The sequence below is a fragment of the Myxocyprinus asiaticus genome, chromosome 22 (genome assembly GCF_019703515.2).
Source record: "Myxocyprinus asiaticus isolate MX2 ecotype Aquarium Trade chromosome 22, UBuf_Myxa_2, whole genome shotgun sequence".
Taxonomy (NCBI): Eukaryota; Metazoa; Chordata; class Actinopteri; order Cypriniformes; family Catostomidae; genus Myxocyprinus; species Myxocyprinus asiaticus.
In genome coordinates this window covers 3,242,245-3,266,718 of record NC_059365.1, presented here as the reverse complement: position 1 = coordinate 3,266,718, position 24,474 = coordinate 3,242,245, and the positions used below count along the sequence as shown (strand labels likewise).

General features: G+C 37.4%; 1 protein-coding gene across 3 annotated transcripts in view; it reads left to right on the top strand.

The window, feature by feature from the left end:
• Positions 1 to 24,474, top strand: part of LOC127412661 (dedicator of cytokinesis protein 2-like) — a 149,913-nt gene that overhangs the window by 30,298 nt on the left and 95,141 nt on the right. For all 3 annotated transcript variants that reach the window (XM_051649205.1, XM_051649206.1, XM_051649207.1), the window contains 3 exons: positions 6,863 to 6,971; positions 8,842 to 8,912; positions 9,748 to 9,854. In XM_051649205.1, the coding sequence (XP_051505165.1) occupies positions 6,863 to 6,971; positions 8,842 to 8,912; positions 9,748 to 9,854 (287 nt within the window). The remainder of the gene's footprint in view (positions 1 to 6,862; positions 6,972 to 8,841; positions 8,913 to 9,747; positions 9,855 to 24,474) is intronic.

The following is a 24,474-nucleotide window of genomic DNA, read 5'->3' as shown; positions in this document are numbered from 1 at the left end:
GTAGCTAAAATGTGATGCCTGTATTTTATCGGTTTAAAATCCTGTTTGTTGATTGGTTGGGAATAAAAGTTGTACCAGTTGCGCCAAGTTGTAGGATATCTTGTGATTTTGCCATCTTATACAAATGATCACGAGTTGTCATGAGCCTATGTTGTCATTTACTCTTTAAGTAGCTAAGTAAATGTGTGTGTTGTACAGTGTATTCAGTATCAGGTTTCTGCAGCAGCTGATTGCAGCATTAATTTGCCAAATTGTCATTGATGCCTAAACAGCTGCTAAACAAATCTTAATGATGACGAGAGAGAGAGAGAGAGAGAGTGTGTGTGTGTGTGTGTGTGTGTGTGTGTGTGTGTAGGTAAATTAGCTTTGGCTGAACTGATGAATGACAGACGAAAGCGACAGCTCAGTCAGCATATAATCCCAATAAACACTGTTAATTACAGACTGCAATTAATAAAGACTTATTCGATGGAATTATTCAATGCGCTCTTTCTTTGTCTGTCCCATTTTTAATTTGAGGAATCGCTGTACTGATCTCAGCCAAATATTTTACCATACAGAATACTAGCATCAGGATGAGTTATAACTTGGAACGATTTCTCGGCATGCACAGCAGTATTTATTAGTGCAGAATGCTCCCAGCAGGAGGGAGTTTTGCTGGATAGTAATTCTGATTTCTCTGCCGTCACAGCAGGGGTCACTCTACTATGATAATGAGGTTCGATGGAAAGCGTCAATGCTGTGTGCTTTTAAAATAACCCATTAGAAAGAATCAAAATTGGGCACTTTATGTCAGTAGTCAACAAGGTTTCCAAACCCTGGTGTAATGCATCTTTCATAGTTGATTGTTCATGAATAAAGTGCCTTTGTAGACTCTAGCATGCATCCGCTGTGCAAATGCAAGTGTTGTTCTGTGCATGTGAAGTTTTGGTGGTAAATCCAAAGGGACAAATACCATAGTAACACACTAAAACTGGTATCTTCTTCTTCTGAGTAAATCCTAGAGACTGTTGTGTTCATTAGTAAGTGGTGTTGTTCCAAGCTGTCTTAAACATGCTATTGTACATCCTCTGCTAAAACCTTTTTAGATCCAGCAGTTCACAATAACTATAGACCAATCTCAAAATTGCCTTTCATTTCCAATATTTTAGAGAGAGTTGTCTACACACAGCTCTACTCCTACCTAAATAAGTTCAACATCTTAGATAAATTTCAGTCAGGCTTCAGATCTCTACACAGTACTTAATCTGCACTGTTAAAGGTAACTAATGATATTTTCCTTTCCTTATATTCAGGCTCACATATGGTTTTAGTTTTATTGGATCTCAGTGCTGTGTTTGACACCATTGATCATGATATTCTTTTAGATCGTCTGCAGCGGCATGGTTGGCATTCAGGGCACGGCCCTTCAGTGGTTTGCCTCTTATTTGAAAGGAAGAATGTTTTCCATTAACTTAGAAAACTTCTCCTCTACATCGGCTCCTCTATTATGTGGGGTCCCTCAAGGGTCGAGTTTAGGACCCTTACTATTCTCCATGTACATGCGCCCACTGGCCTCAATTTTTCTGAGATATGGCATGTCTTATCATTGCTATGATGACGACACTCAATTTTATTTTCCAGCATGCTTGGACAAAAAATCATCAATAGAGAATGCCCTAAATTGCTTTGCTGATATTAAGTGCTAGCTGGCAGACAGTTTCTTACAGTTAAATGAGAGCAAAACTGAAGTTCTGATTCTCAGCCCCGCCAAGTCCTCTTTACCTGGACTGGTCGACCAGCTAGGTCCGCCATCGTTAAATGTGCAAGATCATGCAAGGAGCCTTGGAGTGATCTTGGACTTATCACTACTTTTAAATAGACAGATCAGTGCCGTTGATAAGAGCAGCTTTTTCCATCTGAGATCAATTGCAAAAGTAAAACACTTTCTCTCTAAATCAGATCTAGAAATTGTGATTCACTCGCAAATATCGTCAAGGTTAGATTACTGCAACTCATTGTATACCGGACTGCCTAAAACTGCCTTGTCCCATTTACGGTTGGTCCAGAATGCGGCCGCTAGGCTCCTTGCAGGGTCTAGAAATTTGACCACATTACACCAGTATTAGCATCCCTACACTGGCTCCCCGTAAAATGGAGGATAGATTTGAAAATTCTGCTCTATATATACAAAGCTCTATCTGGTCTCGCGCCTCAATATCTCTGTGACCTTCTTGTCCCTTACTTTCCTACTAGAGCACTTAGGTCAGCTGACCAAATTCTGCTGAAAGTTCCTCGTTGTCGCTTCAAATTGAAGGGCGATCGTGCATTTGCTATTGTAGGCCCCAAACTCTGGAACAAGCTTCTGCTTCATATCAGGACAGCTCCGACACGCAGCCTTTTTAAATCTGCTTTAAAAACACATTTTTATTCATTAGCTTTTGAATAAATTTTAATTATGGATATAGATTTTAGGCTCAGGTATTTATTAGTATTTATATAAGAGTATATTATGCATATTATGCAACAATCATGTTGTGATTGAAATGTGTGTTGTAAAGCACTTTGGGTCAACTCCTGTTGTTATAAATGTGCTCTATAAATAAAGGTTGAGTTGAGTTGAGTGTGTGAAAATCCCAGGAGATCAGCAGTTACAGAAATACTCAAACCAGCCCATCTGGCATCAACAATCATGCCACGGTCCAAATAACTGAGATCGAATTTTTTCCCGATTCTGATGGTTGATGTGAACATTAACTGAAGCTCCTGACCCGTATCTGCACTTCTGCCACACGACTGGCTGATTAGATAATTAGATAATCGCATGGATGATTGTTGGTGCCAGATGGGCTGGTTTGAGTATTTCTGTAACTGCAGATCTCTTGGGATTTAAACACAACAGTCTCTAGAATTTACACCGAATGGTGCCAAAAACATAAAACATCCAGTGAGCGGCAGTTCTGTGGATGGAAACGCCTTGTTGATGAGAGAGGTCAACAGAGAATGGCCAGACTGGTTCGAACTGACAAAGTCTACGGTAACTCAGATAACCACTCTGTACAATTGTGGTGAGAAGAATATCATCTCTGAATGTTATTCTGAGATGCGGGTTGGAGCTGTTTTGGCGGCACGAGGGGGACCTACACAATATTAGGCAGGTGGTTTTAATGTTGTGGCTGATCAGTGTATATTTACAGTATATATATATATATATATATATATATATATATATATATATATATATATATTTTATATGAATGTAATCAAATGTGCTGGTTCACGCAGGGACATCTGGGAGTGCCTAATTATTGTTTGTCACCATAATTTTAACAATAGTTTACTGTTAAAGTAGCCTACATAATATACTTTTTTTTTTTTTTTTTTTTAAACTTGTTAAATAATATTTAACAAGAGTCACTGTGGTAAACCTACAGTAATGATTTTTCATTCAGGGCTGTTGGGTTTGATTTGGCAGGAAATGTCAGGCTTCCATAATTCATCCTAGCTTGTTCACAAAACAAGCCTGTAAACAAAGAAAAGAAGGTCTGGGGTCGGATATGCCACTTGTTCACACAACACATTTTTCAGATATACTGTACGTTGGACTTTCTTCTTACTTTCAGTGACTCTTTGTACTGTAGTTTATCAGATGAGATCTGCTCTGATATGTTGATCACAGGCAAACATGAGTGTAAAACCTCAATCCGCGCAGAAGAACTGATGTAGAAAACAAAACAACGTTCCTCTGTGAGTAACTTGCAGTTTTATGTTTCAACCACAGATGTCGCTAGAGAGCACAGAATTCTGTAGTGGCCCTTGAAGCATTATTCCACAGCTTTCTGAGCTCTCCAGGGTTATTTTAGGACTTCCTGCTGAATTTTGATATCTATTTTGTTTTTGTTTTGCTGCTTTATCTATGCTTTTGCTATAAATGAATGCTCTTATATTCTCTCTAAAGGTTTATCACTTATTTTCACATTTCTCTCTATGGTTTTATCCTTTATCCTATCTATGGTTATATCTCTATATTATCTCTTTGTGGGTGCTCTGACCGCCTCTGAGAGAAACTTTAATGCCTCTTATTTCATACCCACCATAAGGATTAACATACACTATATGTGTGTGTGTGTGTGTGTGTGTGTGTGTGTGTGTGTGGAGTATATTTAGCCCTAGGCACTGCGACCGACATAATCATAACACTTAAGGCTGTTTGATAGCGTGTGTGTGTTTGGTCATATGTTTTATAAATATATTATGTGAAATGTGTGTTTGGATCTGTGATTGCGATTTTTTTTTTTTTTTTTTTTTTCACAGTATGCATTGATTACAGCTTTGGGAATGAAGTGTGTGTGTACTGTATTGTGTGGGGGTCAGCGGTGGTGTATTAACCGTGGCTCTCATGTGGATTAGGGAAACAATGCTGCAGTAATCACGTCTGCTCTTCAGTGGTACCACAGTAAATACTGTCATGAGTTACTGCATAATCTGCCCCCTCAGAAAACCTTGACTAGAACAGTCATTCAGAGGTTCTCATGGCAGACTGACAGAGAGAGGGAAAGACGGATGTTCAGAAAGAAAGACAGAAGGAAGAAAGACAGCAAAGATCAGGAAAGGAAGTACAAAACAGGCCTACTGGAAACAATAGGGAGCAAAGGACAAATAAAGAGAGGAGATTGTAGAAGAAGCGTTAAAAGAAGCGTAGTTTACCCAAAAATGAAAATCATGTTTTTCTAAACCTGCATCACTTTCTTTTATGGAACACAAAAAGAGACGTTCAGCAGAATGTTCACGCAGCTCTTTTCCATATAACAACAGCAAACAGTGACCAGAGGCTGTGGAGCTCTAAAAAGGACACACACACAAAAAACCCACCATAAAAGTAGTCCATATGACTCATTTCCTATATTAAAAGTCTTTGGAAAATGATAGTTTTGTGTGAGGATCAGACTGAAATTGAGGTCGTTATTCACTGAAAACCTTCCCCTCCAAATTTAATGCTAATCTCAAGTTCGGCGCTGTATATGTACTAAATATGCTTCTCATCAGCAGCGCGATATTTTTGTGGTCTGATTAAAGCCTGGTTTTCATGCGAGTTTGGTGCGAGCTATCACTGAACCACTCTGCTCTGTAAGAGCGCGGGCTACCCCCGATATCACGCTGCAGACCACAAAACTGATGCAACCCATTTGAATCCTAGTTTAAAGCGCTATGGAGTTAGTCAAATCTCTCAAACAATAAACAGCACTGAGGAGGAAAGGAGCAACACTGTGCTATGCTCCAAAATACCCAGGCCCCCGGTTCATTAAAATTCTTGACGTAAAGTAACTTCCTAGGTCTTTTCCAGCATCCACTCAAGCAAAATCTCGGACCGCTGAGTACTGTGCGAATTATCAAAATGGTTCGATATTTGCAAAGTGTACAGAGATGTACACTCAAAACGGAAAACGGAGTAGTTTGAATTTTATCATAAGAACAAGATTTCCCCCTCCTTTTTAAGGTGGGGGGCGTTGCCCTTCCGGCCGTGCCCACCTTTCGAGACCTGGGAGGGAAAAGGGGAGTGGGAAAGAGCGAGGCGGAGCGACAGTGAGAGAGAGAGAGAGAGAAAGAGAGAAAAAAAAATTGCTCGTCGGTTCCCAGACACACTGTCGCCTGGTCCTTGACCACTCCTCCACCCTCTGGCGGATGACAGCCGCTCCTCTCCGGGCGGACCGGAGCAAGTCCTCCGACCCCTGGCGGATGGAACACCCCTCTGCGTTCTTGCGCCCGGTAGCGAGCCCCTCTGCCCCTGGCAGCAGCTCCACTGCTCCAGGCGGCCGTCAGCGAGCCCCTCTTCCCCTAGCGGACAGCGGCCGTTCCTCTGCGTCCAGTCGGACGGCAGCGACTCCTCCGTCCCCCGGCAGATGGCCGTGGCTGCTCCTTTGGGCGGACGGTAGTGGCGAGTACTCCACGACAGCGCATCCCTCCTCCTTCCCGGGTTTCCTCTGGGAAAGGAGGAAGCGTGAACCGGCTGAACAGTCAAAGTAATATTTTAATAAGAACTTAAACAAAATGACACAAACATAATCACACACACAGCAGCTGCATGTGGCTCTCACTCTCCCAAACTGCCGCATCCAGCTCAGTCCTTATCCCTCTCCTCGGCTGATTATTCCGCCCTCCTCCTCGTCACAATAATATAATAGGCAATTATAAAGTTGCACCCTGCTGCCGAGGCAAATTTAATGCTAATCTCAAGTTCGGTGCTTTATACGCACTAAATATGCTTCTCATCAGCAGCGCGATATTTTTGCGGTCTGATTAAAGCCTGGTTTTCATGCGAGTTTGGTGCGAGCTATCACTCTGAACCACTCTGCTCTGTAAGAGCGCGGGCTACCCCCGATATTACGCTGCAGACCACAAAACTGATGCGACCCATTTGAATCCTAGTTTAAAGTGCTATGGAGGAAGTCAAACCTCTCAAACAGTAAACAGCACAGAGGAGGAAAGCAGCAACACTGTGCTATGCTCCAAAATAACAGGTTTTTCAAATCACACATCATCATCCTTACTTGCATCGTATGGAAAAATCAGTTTGAACATTCCGCCTAACATCATCTTTTGTGTTCAACGGAAGATAGAAAGTCATACAGATCTGTAATGACATGATGAGTGAATTATAGAATTTTCATTATTGAGTGAACCATCCCTTCGAGTCTTTATTGTCATGTAATTTCACTGAAGTGTCAATCAAAGTCACATTATTAGAATTTCTACCATAGAACCCCTTAGAGTCTAACATTCATAGTGTGTGAATGTGTGACAGAAAGATAAATAGTTACTAATACTGTATTGAATACTGTTACACCACTCACTTCTCTCTGTCTCTCTTTCTGTCTCTTTTCAGACTGTATGAAGGGAAGGAACAGGCCGAGTTTGAAGAATCTCTCAAAAGTTTATTTGAGTCCATCAATAACCTGATGAGGAGCGACTACACAACTACCTTACTTCAGCAGGTACGCGCGCACGCGCGTGTGTGTGTGTGTGAGAGGCAGTATTTTCTTAATTTAATGGTCTTCTTATGTCCTTATGAGTCAGTGGTAGTGCTGTACTAACACACACATGACATAAAATTAAATTCAGTTCAATTATGTACAGTGATGTGAAAAATTATTTGCCCCCTTCCTGATTTCTTCTATTTTTGTGCATTTTTCATACTAACTTGTTTTAGATCTTCAAACGAGATTTAACATAAAACAAAGGCAATCTGAGTAAACACAAAATAGTTTTCATATATATATATATATATATATATATATATATATATATATATATATATATATATATATATATACGTATATTTTTTTTTGATGCAAAAAAGTTATCCAACACCTTTATCACCCATGTGAAAAACTAACTGCCCCCTTAAACTTAATAGCTGGTTGTGCCACCTTTAGCAGCAACAACTGCAACCAAACGCTTCTGATAACTGAAGATCAGTCTTTCTCAACGTTGTGGTGGAAGTTTGGCCCACTCTTCTTTACAGAACTGCTTTAGTTCAGCAACACTGGAGGGTTTTCGAGCATGAACTGCCCATTTAACATTTAGCCACAGCATCTCAATCGGGTTCAAGTCAGGACTTTGACTAGGTCACTCCAAAACTTTAATTTTCCTTCTTTTGAGCCATTCAGAGGTGGACTTACTCCTATGCTTTGGATCATTGTCTTGCTGCACAATCCAGTTGCGCTTGAGCTTCAACTCACGGACTGATGACCGGACGTTCTCCTTTAGGATTTTCTGGAAAAGAGCAGAATTCATGTTTCCCTCAATTACTGCAAGTCACCCTGAAGAGCAAAGCATCCCCACACCATCACACCACCACCACCATGCTTGACCGTAGGTATGATGTTCTTTTGTGGAATTCTGTGTTTGATTTACACGAGATGTAATGGGACCCCTGTCTTCCAAACAGTCCCACTTTCGACTCATCAGTCCACAGAATATTCTCCCAAAAGGTTTGAGGATCATCAAGGTGTGTTTTGGCAAAATCAAGACGAGTCTTAATGTTCTTCTGGGTTAGCAGTTGTTTTCACCTCGCCACTCTTCCATGGATGCCATTTTTGGCCAGTGTCTTTCTGATAGTGGAGTCGTGAACATTGACCTTTAGTGATGCGAGAGAGGCCTGCAGTTCTTTGGATGTTGTCCTTGGCTTTTTTGTGACTTCCTGGATGAGTCGTCGCTGTGCTCTTGGAGGAAATTTGGAAGGTCGGCCACTTCTAGGAAGGTTCCCTACTGTGCCAAGTTTTCTCCATTTGGAGATAATGGCTCTCACTGTGGGTCTTTACAGTCCCAGAGCCTTTGAAATAGCTTTGTAACCCTTCCCAGACTGATGTATTTCAATCACCTTTTTCCTCAATTTCTGGAATTTCTTTCGACCTTGGCATAGTATGCTACAGGGTGAGACCTTTTAGCCAAATTCCTGCTGCTGAAAAAGTTCTATTTAGGTGTTGATTTGATTGAACAGGGCTGGCAGTAATCAGGTCTGCGTGTGTCTAGTCCAGCTGAACCCCATTATGAATGCAGTTTCATAGATTTGGGGATTTAGTAAATAAGGGGGCAAATACTTTTTCACATAGGCCCAGCTGATATTGGGTACATTTTTTGCTTCAGTAAATAACATTATCATTTAAAAACTGTATTTTGTGTTTGCCTGTGTTTGATGTTAGATTTTGATTGATCAGTATGGGGCAAATACATTTCATAGCACTGTGAATATATATACTTACAGTACATTATTAAATTATTTAAGATATATTAAACATTAAAACACTAATGAATCATTAAAGTTAAGTGTGTGTGTGTGTGTGTGTGTGTGTGTGTGTGTAGGTGGCTGCCCTGAAGTACTTGCCAACGGTACTGCAAGATGTAGAGACGGTTTTTGATGCTAAACTTCTCAGGTGAGTCTCAAACAGCCTAAAATTTGTATAACTAACCCACAACCACCCCTCACTTGCCCCACACAAAACATTGTTATTAATAATAATAATAATAATAATAATAATAATAATAATAATAATAAAACTACTATTTTCTTATTTTCTAACTTAAAAGACATTTATATATTATTTTGTATAAAATATTTAGAATTCGTGAGAAAAAGTTTCAGCTCATTGTGGATTTTGAGGTGACATTGTATATTGACTTTCCTTGTAAACACACTTTTGAGGTTTTATCTAGTTAGGAAGTAGTGTTGAGGTGGGAGTGTGTGTTTAGCTTTAGGTGTTTTCCAAATCATCACTGAACGCAAAACACAAACTGATTCTCGCTGTTTTAATTATAGTAGTTTCACACATATACAGACTGTGTTTAGAGACGATCAATATATCACAGGTCACTTTCTCTGCCTACAGCAGTCTGAGCATTTACTACAGTATGGATTCATTTCTTCTATTTGTATTCTATATGGATAAAGATTTATTTCAAATATATAAACAAATGGCCACCGTTCTTCTGTGCACTTTAAAGCTAAATTAGTAAAAAATTGAATTATGCTGTCTATAATTTAAAGACATTTTTAAAACTGATACTTTTTTAAAATGTACCTTTTTGATGTGAAGTATTAAGAAATATACATGGCTACATGTTTTCTTTAAGTAATGTTCAGTCAAGTGAAATGAATAAAATTAAGTTCTGGTTGTAATAAATCAGCTGATGACCTGAAGGCCGGCTTTTCAAATATATTTACAAATTAATTTGTCCTTTCTCTCTCTGTGTCTGTCTGTGTGTATGCAGTAAGCTGCTGTATGATTTCTACACCTGTATTCCACCTGATAAACTGCAGAAACAGAAAGTGGCATCCATGACTGAGATAGTGGGCAGCAAACTCTTCCACAGACAGGGTAAGACACACAGACACACACACACACAGACACACACACACACACACAGACAGACACACACATAAACACACACACACACACAGACACAGACACAGACACACACACAGACATAGACACACAGACACATACACACACACACACACACACACAGAAACACACACACACATAGACTCACACACACACAGACACAGAGACTCACACAGACACACACAGACACACACATAAACACACACACACACACACACACACACACACACACAGACACACACACACACACACATAAACACACACAGACACACACACACATAAACACACACAGACATACACACACAGACACACACAGAGACACAGACACACACACACAGAGACTCTCACACACACACACACACACACACACACACACACACAGACACAGACACACACACACACAATCACATACTTCATATCTTCTTTATTTTCCTCTTCCTCTTTATTCTCCTCTTCTTTTTCATCTTCCTCTCTTATCATCTTCTCTTTCTTTTCCTCTTCCTCTCCTCATATCTTCTTCCTTTCCTGTTATTTGGTTATTTTCTTTTACATTTTTCATCAGTTCTACTCTCCGTCTCCAGATTTCTATGATAGCCTCTGGTCTCCTCCTGCCTGATAACGAGCTGCTTAAGAGTGATGAATGATGTGTGTGTCTGTGTGTGTTTGTGTGTACTCTTAAACTTCAATAAGATGCAATTCAATCAGATGCAAATGGATGATGAATGTGGTTGTGTGTGTGTTTTACTAAAGATTCTGATGACTTTGCTCATGTGTGTGTGTGTGTGAGCTGTGAATGTTTGTGAGTGTGTGTGTGTGATAATGGACATACACTTACACATGTAATGGAGTGTGTGTGGTCTGATTGGTTCATGTTCAGTGATGTAACAAAGACCAGTTTGTATGAGTAGTTAATTAGTCATAGTTAATAAAAAAATTAAATTCTGTCATTAATGATGCAGCACTTTTGAAACCAAAACACCTGCTGCAGGTTTAGCTATTAACTTGTTAATTTATGTGTTTGCATGCTCAGAAAGAAAAGTTTTCTATCAGATTTGCCCCAGAGATGCAGATTCACTTTGATACTTTCCCCAAATGATTAAATCTTGATCTGCACTGTAGTCCGGAATCCCTTAGTTTGCACGAGGCATCAGGTTTCTACTTCTACCAGAATGAAATTCAGCTATTTTAGAAGTAAAATCACAACAACCAGTTCCATATGTGTCCAATGTGTTTCATCATAAATATTCATGAGCTCACACTCCCTGGCTTCTATTGATTGGCCCAAAGCAACTTGACATCACAATGCCAGGATTCCTCTCTCGTCCTGCTTTATGAGAAGAGCTGTTTACTCATTTATATATTCATGTGTCATTTTATTTTTTTTCTGAATTACCGTGTACCCTGTAAGCTGTCCTGACAGGCATTTTAATTGAAATATATCCAGCCAGGCGCTGGAAAACGAGGTCCCATTTTGCCAAGTGTCAATCTGAAATGAGCACAAGAAGAATGCAACATTTATATGCTGTAAAGTCACCTCTGCTGTATTAAACTCTTCTGAGAGCACAACCAGCCCTTAACTGTGCAATGGAGAAACAAGGCATGACAGCGAATAAATGACAGTGGGTGCATCCTAATTTGCATACTATTTGTGCTATATAGTATGCGAGATTAGCATTACTGCGTCCCAGATTGTAGACAACAGGATGGCATAGGTGCCCAGAAGGTGTAGTGTTTCTGGTGGGTGTTCAAAGTACGCTTGCATTGCAAACTTAAATAGCACTTGACAAAGATATTTGTGGTATCAAAACGCAATTTTGTGACATGCTTCTAAGTACTACTAGACTGTCTTAATTACATATATATCAGAAAGTAGGGTTGAGCATTAGATCAAATATTTACGATATATTTTTCCATGATGTTTTGATTACCAATTTCAAATATTTGTTTAGTAGATTTTGCCATTTTTTACATCATGCATTAAGTAGTTTAAATCTACCTCCCAGAGATTGATGATTCCTCTGATATAAAAACAAAAACAAAACTAACTTTTGACCCATTTCAGAGCAAATACATAAATATTGAGATGCACTTGAAATATTGTTAAAGGAATAGTTCACCCAAAAATGACAATTTTCTCATAAATTATTCACTCTCATGCATCACAGATGTGTGACTCTTTTTTCAGTTGAATATAAACAGATATTTTTAGAAGAATATCTCAGCTCTGTAGGTCCATACAATGCAAGTCAACAGGGTCCAGAACTTTGAGCACAAAAAAGCACACAAATGCAGCATAAAAGTAATCCATAAGATTCCAGTGGTTTAATCCATGTCTTCAGAAGTGATATGATAGGTGTGGATGAGAAACCGATACTTTTTTACTATAAATCTCCACTTTCAAACAGCCCTCCCTAGTGATCTTTTACAAGTTCTTCTTTTGTTTTTGGCGATTCACATTCTTTGTGCATATCGCCACCTACTGGGCAGTAAGGAGAATATATAGTAAAAAGACCTATATATTGATCTGTTTCTCACCCACACCTATCATATCACTTCTGAAGACATGGATTTAACCACTGGAGTCATATGGGTTACTTTTATGCTGCATTTATGTGCTTTTTTGAGCTTCAAAGACCCTGTCAACTTGCATTGTATGGACCTACAGAGCTGAAATATTCTTCTAAACATTTTCTACAGAAGAAAGACAGTCATACACATCAGGGATGGCATGAGCGAAGGTAAATGATGAGAGAATTTTCATTTTTGGGTGAACTATCCCTTTAAAAGAAAAATATCAGTATATTTTTGTTAGTTCCATTGCTCATGTTAAGAAGTTATGTACTTTCCCATCACTAGCAAATTCATACGTTTTGTGTGTAATAAATGTATTCAAACTTGGATGCAACCCATTGAACAGAAACGGAAGAAACAGAACTTTTAGGCCTGAGAAAAGAGAACACACACACACACACACACACACACACACTCAAACGTGGCTATCAATTTGACACATTTAATTTCCACTTGAGGTGAAATGAGATTCATGAATAATAATACGGGAGCAGTTAGCTCAAATTATTCCGCTGTCACACTCTAAAACCTGACAGACGGAAATTATTGAATCGTTAAAAACAGAAATAATGAGCTTATTACCTAGAACTCTTATCTGCCCAAAGATCGGCTGCGTCGTCAAACAGAAGTGAACCTGAACTGCACACCCAAGAAACCATCAATGTTTTTAACAACCTTTAAATCAATGCTGCATTTGAAGATTCCTAAAAAAAAACACTGACATGAGAGCAGACCATATCTGATCCCAAACCAGTGATCCTGCATCTCACATGTATCAGAATAAAGCACTTTATAAATGAATTTATTAAGACGGTCATCTGCCATAAAAAAGCCATTTAGATTAGCCATAGAGATTTAGATTAGTGCGTCTCGGGTGATCCGATCACATGAGGTCAGGTGAGACACATCGCGGTTTACAGCTGGTCACTTAAACGTGTCTCCTGTGACCACTTATGTTCAGATTTGGAGGGGAGGGTCTCTGTTTCATGATGACATATCTCAATCACTATGTCAGCGTGTTACTGCATGATATTAAAGCACAACCAAGTCAGAAAAGACAAAGAAACCGGCGTGCTGTTTCTCCCAGATGCAGTTGAAATTTTATCTAAGCATAAACACAACATATCAAGCAGAATTCTCAGTTATTTTATAGTTTAACCTGTATTAAAGGAGCTTCAAGTGTTCATGCTTCTTTTCTGTGTTGATATCAGAAGATCCATGAAGCTCTCGTGATTGGATGATTATTTCCTTTTAAAGTGCTCGTATGTGGCAAAGTTGAAACTCTTGTTTTAGCGCAGTGGTTGATTGACAGGTGAGGGGTGATGCTTTACTGTTGCCAGGATGCATACAGGATGGATTAGCATTTACACCTCAAATGTGACACAGTCACATGCATTTTTGACCACATTCGAATGTGGTTTTTGTTATCCGATCACAAAATGTTTTAGACCCCGTTTAGACCTGTATTTAGGGCTGACCACATGTGATCGTTCCATCCGAAACGGATCTTATTAGCAGGTGGAAACAGAGTTGTTGATTACCCAAAACAATTTTTTTTGACTCGTTCCTCCTTTTCTTAAAAAAAAAAAAAAAAGGAAAAATCAACTGTGAATGGGGCCACTTTTTTGAGTGTTTAAAGGCAGAAATGTGAAGCTTGCAGTATAGTTTTATAAAAGCACTTACATTAAATCTGTTAAAACTCATGTTTATTTGAGCTATAAATTTGTTTAACCGCTTAAACTCTGCTGCATTTTTGGGCTGTCGTCTGCAATTTTTCACACTCAAATTTAAAAGCTCACCATTCACACATACTGTGGACTAATTGCAAAAAATTGGTCTAATTTTTCAGAGAACCACCCAAATAATAAAAAATGACTCCAATTATTCATAAATAGTATTGTATGTGTTTATAATCTTATGATAAACATAATTTTATCAGAAAAACCTTTTTTTTTTTGTCCTAACTTTGTTAACATGTAACCTGCTTCTGTTCACTCTACCTCACTTTGAAAAGTCACATTTTATTCCACTAGGTGGCAGAAAGCAATTGAAAAAATATGTTTTTCTCTATCACATTCCATCACAATACAGATCTGAAATGTAGGTGGCGCTCTAACGCATTTTAGCCCTCACAGATGTGCTCGTCCATAGACATTCAGTCTAATTTTCAGTTCAAGCACCACCCTCATTGTTTCTTTGAATATCTCGGCCTCTGAGTGGACTAGAAGCTCAGTCTAGGTGTCATTAGAAAGCTGAGAATATAAAATATTTTATCATTAATATATCATCATATCTTCTGATGATTTGTTTTGCATGCCTTTACTTCTGGATGGCATATTTTGTTCTGGACATCTAAGATGTAACATTGGATTATTCAGCCAAACAAGCTCACAGACAAGTAAACAATGGCTAATTGTTTTATCAAACTTCCTAAAGTAAAAGTAGTGATATTTTTAATAAAGTTTTTAGCTATTTATGGCTTACAGCAGCAGTTATCGGAGCATAAAGAGACGTTTGTATTGATGACTTACAGAAATCATATTTCACTTTGTGATTCTTTTGAAAATCTTTTGAATTGTGTTATTAGGGCAACAAAATAATCTGTACAGTCAATTTCCTGAGAGTGAGAGCTTTCATTTGATATATGACTTGTCCACTTATGTGGTATGTGAAGGACTTTTATTTTTATATAAATATTTCCACCGCATTACCTCTGGAGAGTGCAAATTTGCAACGCGAATGTTTTGAGGCCTTATTTTGTTATTTTAAGTAATATACATGCAGAAGTGAGAAAGTTCAGATTCTAAGCTTTCAAATGATACCTCATATGCCTGACTTATGTATACGGAGACTTTAATGTTTTTAGCATAAACTTTATTCGCGATATAGTGCCCCCCTAAAGTCATGTTAACACACATATTGTTTATGTCTTGTGGCTATAATTTAGGAACAATGAGTATTTTAACATTTACAGATTGGTCCCATTCACTTCCATTGTACCATACAGTAACACAGATTTTTGCTTCTTTTTTTAAAAAAAAAAAAGAGGGGCAACTTCCGGGCAAGTCAAAAAATATTTTTTGTGGTAATCAATACTATGCCACAAATGCTGTCGATTGAGCTTAACTTGTATTGAACCCGGAATAATGCTTTAAGACAGCATCTTAAAGGGATAGTTCACCCCAAAAATTTAAATTGTCATCATTTAAACACCCTCATGATGTTCCAAATATTTCCTTTTGTGTTCCACGAAAGAAACAAAGTCATATGGGTTTGAACTATATATTAATTATTATTCTGTTTGTGTGTGTAACTATAATTATTCATTAATTTTTAAACTTGATGATCACAAAGAGAAATTATTGAATGAAATTCATATATTACATAACTTGAGTAATATAGAAATCACACATACACCCGCAGCCTGAGTAATATACAAATTTGCCTGTTATTCACTCTCTAGGGCCGATGCATTAAAATGATGAAGAGCGTGGAACACCCCTCCACCCACACGAATCTCATCTGACTAATTCAAATGCACTGAAAGTGAATTCAAGTTTTTTTTCAATCAGGCCTTAATGTGGACGTTGTTATGGTTACAGTTGCCGAGGGCTTTTCCGACTGTGTTTATCCTGCTGGGCTGAAATGCATTACAGTCGGTGGGAAAAATGCATTTAATTCTTATTTGTTAATTTTGTATTATTATTCTTTAAGACAGTTGACAGATGTGGAAGTGTTTTACTCTTTTTCGGACATTGATAATCAAGCTGGATTTTATGGGCCTGGTTTTTAAAGATCTTTGAGCTAAAGCTCTTGGATTGAGCAAAACAGGCAATATAGTGAATATCTGGCAAAGTAACTGGTCCCAATCCAATTGTTGATTCAGTGATTGCAGCTGCATTTGCCAGTTAGGATTATGCTTCTGCAAAACACGGCCACCCAATGCTAGGGTGTTGTGGGTGGTTGCTAGGGTGTTGTTGTGCTGTTGCTATGGAATTTGGGGTGGTTTCTAGGGTGTTCTGAGTGGTCTCTGTCCCAATTTAAAAGAGTGTCACTGTTATTCTGGTCTTTAGATATGCATCGGGCTCCTCCTTCAATGTTAGAAGTGGATTATTATCCATGTCAAAACAGCCAAATTTCAGAAACTTCCACAGCTACTTTTACTTTAGTTTGTTAATAAATACAAAGAACAAAGAAATGATTATGAAAGCCAAAATATCAAAGGCCTTTGATCAGTTTTTATTGAGTAATCCATGATTTTGTTGAGGGCTTTAAAAATAGCAATTTCCACCTATGATTTTTGAACAAAGCCCAGATAGCCCTATATCTCTGGGATTTAGCCATACAAGGTCTTAAAAATAAAGATACAAAAAGGAAAGTTTGTTTTGAACCAGAATCTAAAAGGATATTAAGATGTCTTGAATAATTCTGGAGTTACAGACACTCCAACTTTGGAAAAACAAAAACACAAAAGTGCTTCGTCCAATCTTTGGGCTCGCACCATTGGCATATAACGCAACAAGGGGTGCTGAAGTCAACTTAGTTTAGTAATAGACCTTCCTATCTCTGTGTAAAAATAAAATAATGATGCTGCCACCTTTCTAAGATTAGTTTTTTAAACTGTAGTTTTGCTCCAAAATCATAGGCGACATTTTTTATTGTTCTCCTGGTGAAGATTGTGTGTTCCATCACTTAAAAAAAGGGTTATTCTAACTTCTCCGGCTGAATTTTTTTTTTCTTTTAGTGCTTTTTCTGAAGAAAGATAGACATAAACAATGATTAAAGGAAAAATATTAAATGCCATGAATCAACTGAGTAATCCATTATTTTGTAGAAGGGGCTCAAAATGACAAATTTTGGAGCAAAACTACAGATCAAAAAACTAACCTTAGAAAGGTGGCAGCGTCTTTATTTTATTTTTACACAGAGATAGGAAGGTCTATTACTAAACTCAGTTGACTTCAGCACCACTTGTTGCGTTATATGCCAGTGGTGTGAGTCCAAAATTGGGGGAAAAACTTTTTTTCCAAAGTTGGAGTGACTATAAATCCAGAAGTATTAAAGATATTTTTATATCCTTGTAGATTCTGGTTGAGAACAAACTGTATTTTTTGTATCTTCATTTTTAAGGCCCTGAATGGTTAAATTTGAGATTTGGGGCTCTCTGGGCATTGCTCAGAAATCATAAGTGAAATTACCTCCCTCTGCAAAATAATGGATTACTCTAAATATATTGATCCATGGCATTTAATATTTTGGCTTTCATCATCATTTATGTATTTCTTTTACCAGTAAAAAATGATAAAAAAAAAATTCCAAGCCAAGAACCATTTGTTAAATTTACCAGGAATTACCCAAAAGTAATAGAAAACCTCTTCTCAACAAGCCACACAATTGAAAGTTTCTCTAACTCTAACTCTGAGCAATTGAAATAGTAATGCCTTGATCCCACCAGGTATTACAAAATTTGAAAGATAATTCTGACTTTATGCCTCACAATTCTGACTTTATTTCTCGCATCTCCGAGATATAAAATCACAGTTAAGACTTTATATCACACAATTGCGAGAAATAGTCAAAATTGTGAGATATAAAGTTACAATTGCGAGAAATAAAGTCGAAATTGTGAGAAGTAATGTTGCAATTTTGAATTTAAAATTTTAAAGAAATAAAGTCATAATTGCAAGAAATAAAGTCGAAATTGCAAGAAATAAAGTTGAAATTGCAAGGTTTTATAGACTATCTAGCAATTGCGATTACATTTTTCACAATTTCGACTTTATTTCGTATCTTTTTTTTCAATGTATTTTTTCTCACAATTGCAAGTTATAAAGTCACAACTGCGAGAAATTGTTGAAATTGAGAGATAAAAAGTTGCAGAACTAGAAGTTGAAATTGTTAGAAATAAATTTGCAATTGCGACTTTGATATTCAGAGATATAAAGTCATAATATAAAGAGATATAAAGTTAATTAAAGAAATAAGGTCGTAATTGTGAGAAATAACGACGAAATTACAAGGTTTTATAGACTATGTAGCAATTGTGACTACATTTTTCACAATTTCGACTATCAGAATTATGACATATCGCAATTGAAAGTTATAAAGTCACAATTGTGAGAAATAAAGTTTAAATTGTGAGAAATAAAAAGTTTCAATTGTGACTTCGTAATTTACAGATACAAAGTCGCAATTGTGAGATATAAAGTAGAAATTACGACTTCAAAATTCAGAGATATAAAGTCACAATTGCGAGAAATAAAGTTTAAATTGTGAGAAATAAAAAGTTTCAATTGTGACTTCATAATTTACAAATACAAAGTCGCAATTGCGAGATATAAAGTAGAAATTACGACTTCGATATTCAGAGATATAAAGTCACAATTGCGAGAAATAAAGTTTAAATTGTGAGAAATAAAAAGTTTCAATTGTGACCGTAATTTACAGATACAAAGTCGCAATTGCAAGGTGTTATAGACTACATCTAGCAATTGCAAGTTTATTTTTCACAATTTCAACTTTTTCATATCTTTTTTTGATTTATTTTTTCTCACAATTGCAAGTTATAAAGTCACAACTGTGAGAAATTGTTGAAATTGAGAGATAAAAAGTTGCAATTGCTAGATCTAGAAGTTGAAATTGTTAGAAATAAATTTGCAATTGCGACTTCGATATTCAGAGATATAAAGTCATAATATAAAGAGATATAAAGTTAATTAAAGAAATAAAGTCGTAAATATGAGTAATAAAGTCGAAATTACAAGGTTTTATAGACTATCTAGAAATTGCAACTACATTTTTCACAATTTCGCCTGTATGTCTCAGAATTATGACTTATTGTAATTGTAAGTTATAAAGTCAAAATTGCGAGAAATAGTTGAAATTGAGAGAGAACAATTTGCAATTGCGAGAAATAAAGTAGAAATTACGACTTCGATGTTCAGAGATATAGTCACAATTGCGAGAAATAAAGTTTAAATTGTGAGAAATAAAAAGTTTCAATTGTGACTTCGTAATTTACAGATACAAAGTCACAATTGCAAGAAATAGTAAAAATTTCTCGCAATTGCAAGATTTTATAGACTACATCTAGCAATTGCGAGTTTATTTTTCACAATTTCAACTTTATTTTATATTATATTTTTTTCAAATATTTTTCTCACAATTGCAAGTTATAAAGTCACAACTGTGAGAAATTGATGAAATTGAGAGATAAAAAGTTGCAATAGCTAGAACTAGAAGTCGAAATTATTAGAAATAAATTTGCAAGTGCGACTTCGATATTCAGAGATATAAAGTCACAGTTGCCAGAAGTTACGTTTCAATTGTGAGAAATAAAAAGTTGAAATTGTGACTTCGTAATTTACAGATACAAAGTCGCAATTGCGAGAAATAAAGTTGAAATTGTGGAAAATAAAATTGCAATTACAAGGTTTTATAGACTACATCTAGCAATTGCGAGTTTATTTTTTCACAATTTCAACTTTATTTCTTATCTTTTTTTATATATATATTTTGCGAGAAATAAAGTCACAATTGTGAGATAGAAATCATAATTACATCTTTTATTTGTTTGTTCTGTGGCGTGATCCGGCTCTCATATATACTAGAGGTGCTTACCTTAAAACCACTAGATATTTGAACACCTTTTAACCGGTTTTCAAAACCAGAAATGGAGAGTTGTGTTCAATAGATGCTGAAGTTATTCTTCTATCAGTGATAACAGAACATTTGTCTGTTGTGTGAGAGTGCGGATTACATGTATTGTCCTCAAATTTAACACTCCATCAGGATTTATTCCCAACCCAAATGCCCCATCACACTAGAAACACACAATCCTGAATTCACTGTTTATCAGCCACCAGCCACATGTCATCTCTTTTTAAAGCTTTAAAGCTGTTACTATACTGCAGCATATCTTATGGCCTTATGGTCCAGCTATCATTTGAAAAAAGAGGGATGGAAATTATGCACAATAAAGTTTTTGATTGGTTAAAAATTTGTGGCTGATGTCACAACCGTCCACTGCAGCTTTCATCAGTATGTAAACAACATTTTAGAAAGCTGAGGATCCAATTTACAGCTGTGCTCCCGTTCCACCCTGAAGGAGAGAATTAGAGACAAAATTTCACCTTGACGCATTGCATAAAGGGGAAATATATTAAAAAGCGTAGCAAAACATGTTGCGTATTATTGTGCACGAACATCTAGGATCTTGGTAATAGAAATCCGATTGAATGAGACTTTCAAGTGCTGCTTGAAGAGCGCGAGTTAAGTCTTATTCTGCTTTCAATTTTCAGTGTCTTTCACTCTTTCTCTTTCTCTCTCACTCGCTCTCTCTCTCTCTCTCTCTCTCTCTCACACACACACACACACACACCTCACACACACACTTCACTAGCACAGTATGGTGGTTCTTTAGGATATGGACCAGCTGGGTTCTTATTACCATGTGAAATAATTTATTGTGAACTCTCAGGACTCAGTGATGGATGAAAAATTAACAAGGGATTTCGAGAGGCTGAGCTATGGATCTTGTGGGATCAGTTTTCAAACTCTTTCTCCCCAAAGAAGGACTGCTGCATCACTGAGATTGGATTTTAAATACTCCTTTAAAGGGAAAGCCCACCAAAAAATGAAATTCTGTCATTATTTACTAACCCTCATGTTGTTCCAAACCCGTATGACCTTTTTTCTTTTTTTCATTTTTCGCAGAATGACAGCCTCAGTCACTATTCACTTTCGTTGTATGGATAAAAAAATGCAGCAAAAGTAAATGGTGACTGAGGCTAACATTCTGCCGAACAATTTCTTTTCGTGTTTCACAAAAGAAAAAGTCATATGGAACAACATGAGGGTGAGTAAATGGTTGCAGAATTTACATTTTCTATGAGCTATCCATTTTATTTTATTTTTTTCTCCCCAATTTGGAATGCCCAGTTCCCAATGCGCTCTAAGTCCTCGTGGTGGCGTAATGACTCGCCTCAATCCGGGTGGCGGAGGACGAATCTCAGTTGCCTCCGCGCCTGAGACTGTCAATCTGTGCATCTTATCACGTGGCTTGTTGAGCACGTTACCGCGGAGACCTAGTGCATGTGGAGGCTTCACGCTATTCTCCGCGGCATCCACGCACAACTCACCACGCGCCCCACCGAGAGCGAGAACCACATTATAGCGACAACGAAGAGGTTACCCCATGTGACTCTACCCTCCCTAGCAACCGGGCCAATCTGGTTGCTTAGGAGACCTGGCTGGAGTCACTCAGCACGCCCTGGATTCAAACTCGCGACTCCAGGGGTGGTAGTCAACGTCTTTACTCGCTGAGCTACCCAGGCCCCCCATGAGCTATCCCTTTAAAATATATCCTAGCAGAGTGTTTATTGTGTTATGATTAGAGGTCGACTGATAGTGGATTTTGCAATACCGATAACTAAGCTGGCGGAAGAGGTCGATAACCAATTAATCGGACGATAGTTTTTAAAATCGATTCATAGAATGGTAATAAACTTTCTTAGTGTTTCCTTACTATGATGGGCACAGATATAGAGGGTAAAAGAGTCCAAAATAAATAAAATCCCAATAATACCCAGATAAAATGTTTATATTTGGAGCGTAACGCGGAAATATGAGCAAGCCCAAAATTCACATGCTTACTTTTTGGACTCTTATTTTGAAATGACGGAGACTTGGCTCTGTTACAATGCTCTATATTTAAGATATTTAACAAATTAAGCTTTTTAAATCCTATATATTCACCAGATTAATGATTGTATATATTTATATATGTTGGAGACACGATGTGCGACAGGGCATGTTTCCATATTGTCAAATTTTTCTTTAATGTAGAACACTTGAGTTACCTAATCAAAATAACCAAATTTGCATGAACAAAAACGAATCGTCGCTTTGTTGTGTCAACACAACATTTTTCTCAGATACAGCTGACATGATTGGGAACTAAACAAAAGCAGTTTTTTGGAGCCACCTTATTTACACCCAGAGATATATGTATATACATGTAATATATAATGTCAGATATTATCAGGCTGTAATGATGATTTCCAGCTGATGTCCTGTTGATTTTATTCTTTTTAATATTTATTATATGTTTTAATGTAATTTATATTTAAATTGTTTTTTATGTATGTGTTGTATTTCACTGCTGCAGAACAAATTGCATTTGGAGATGCTCTGACCCAGTCATCTAGCCATCACAATTTGGCCCTTGTCAAAGTCACTCAGATCCTTACGCTTGCCCATTTTTCCTGCTTCCAACACATGAAATTCAAGAATTGACTGTTCACTTGCTGCCTAATATCCCACCCCTCGACAGGTGCCATTGTAATGAGATAACCAATGTTATTCTCTTCACCTGTCAGTGATTTTTATGTTGTGGCTGATCAGTGCATATATATACACACACACTGTATATCGGCAACTATCGGCATAGATTTATGCCGATAACCGATAGTTCCAAAAAGCAACTATGGCGCCGGTTAATCAGTAAAACTGATATATCGGTCTACCTTCAGTTATGATATCTTGCTTTGGTAAACAACACACACATTGAGCACTGGCTCTGTCCACGAGGTGAACAGGTCAGTTTGGCCTTGAGAAACCGCTTGATGGCACATTTTCCCTGTTGCTCTTGGCTTCAAAACTGATGATGAAACATGGCACTCTATAAATAAATGCCACCAGTGAACTCATCCATGAGCTCTCCAATCTCTCAATATTCACTCTCTTGTGCTCCGTGTGTGATCCTGTGCTGCATTTATCTCTCCCTCAGAGCGTTCTCGCTTTCAATCCCTCCTTATCTCACTGGGACATTAAGTATGACAAATCCAGTTACCTTTCGCCTCAGTAATTAGCATTAGCGGCAACATTTATAAGTGTCATTTATTCATAAGGCCAAAGGAGCCACAATGCTGCAAGCCTATATTAAACTGACTGTTTGCAGTTAAACAACTTCACAGCATCGAGTACCCTTAAATATGTCTGTGAAACGCAAGAGAGGACCCTCGTTCACACATTATGATGTACGGCGAGCAATCAGTACCTGAAAGTGACTGCAGGAAACTCACTGTTCTTACGATATCTGTTTATTCTTGATGCATTTCGCTCTTTTGAGAGAGACGCTCACCCGCTGAGACTCATTTGAACACTGAATTGGAGAGACATTTTTTCCAGCTCTTGGTTAGAGAGGGAAGTGTTGTGTAGAAGGCTTATATACTGTATGTGCAGTGTTGCATTCTGGATGCAAACTTTGGCTTTAATGTGTTTGATTGTGGTTTCAAGACCTGCGTGATACAGCAGGGACATTAAGACTGGGAGCAAAATATTAAAAACTAAAAAAAAGTATAACCATGTTTTTAATTTTTTTTACCTGTACCGTGGTATTCTTTGAAGTAAGTTAGTGTGTGGTAAACATTGAGTACCACGGTATTAAAATCTGATTGCACCATGGTACCATCATAATATTTCTAAATGACAGCTGTGTTCAGTTTGTTGTTTTGTTTACTGTTGTTTTAAGTTACCGTGGCATTCCGTTTTGTTTAGTGTATTTATTTGCTGTTTTGTTTGTTCTTAGTGTTTACAGTTGATATTCACCCGTAGACTTTGTAATCTTTTATCAGAATGTAAAAACTTGCTTCTCAAACCATTTTTCAAACCTTTTTGGCTCAATACAAGTAAAGCTCAATCAACAGCGTTTCTGCGTTAATGTTGATTACCACACAGATGATTTAGACTCGTCCATTTAAAAAAAAAGAAGCAAAAATCGAGGTTACAGTGAGACACTTACAATGGAAGTGAATGGGGCTAATTTTTGTAGGGTTTAAAAGGCAGAAATATGAAGCTTATAACTTTATAAAAGCACTTACATTAATTTGTCTGTGAAACTTGTGTATTATTCGAGCTGTAAAGTTGTTTAAATCGTTTTTGTGGTCGTTGGCGATTTTAGGGTTTACGTCATTATATCTTCATGGAAGCAAAGTTGTAAAATTGGATATAACTCTACACA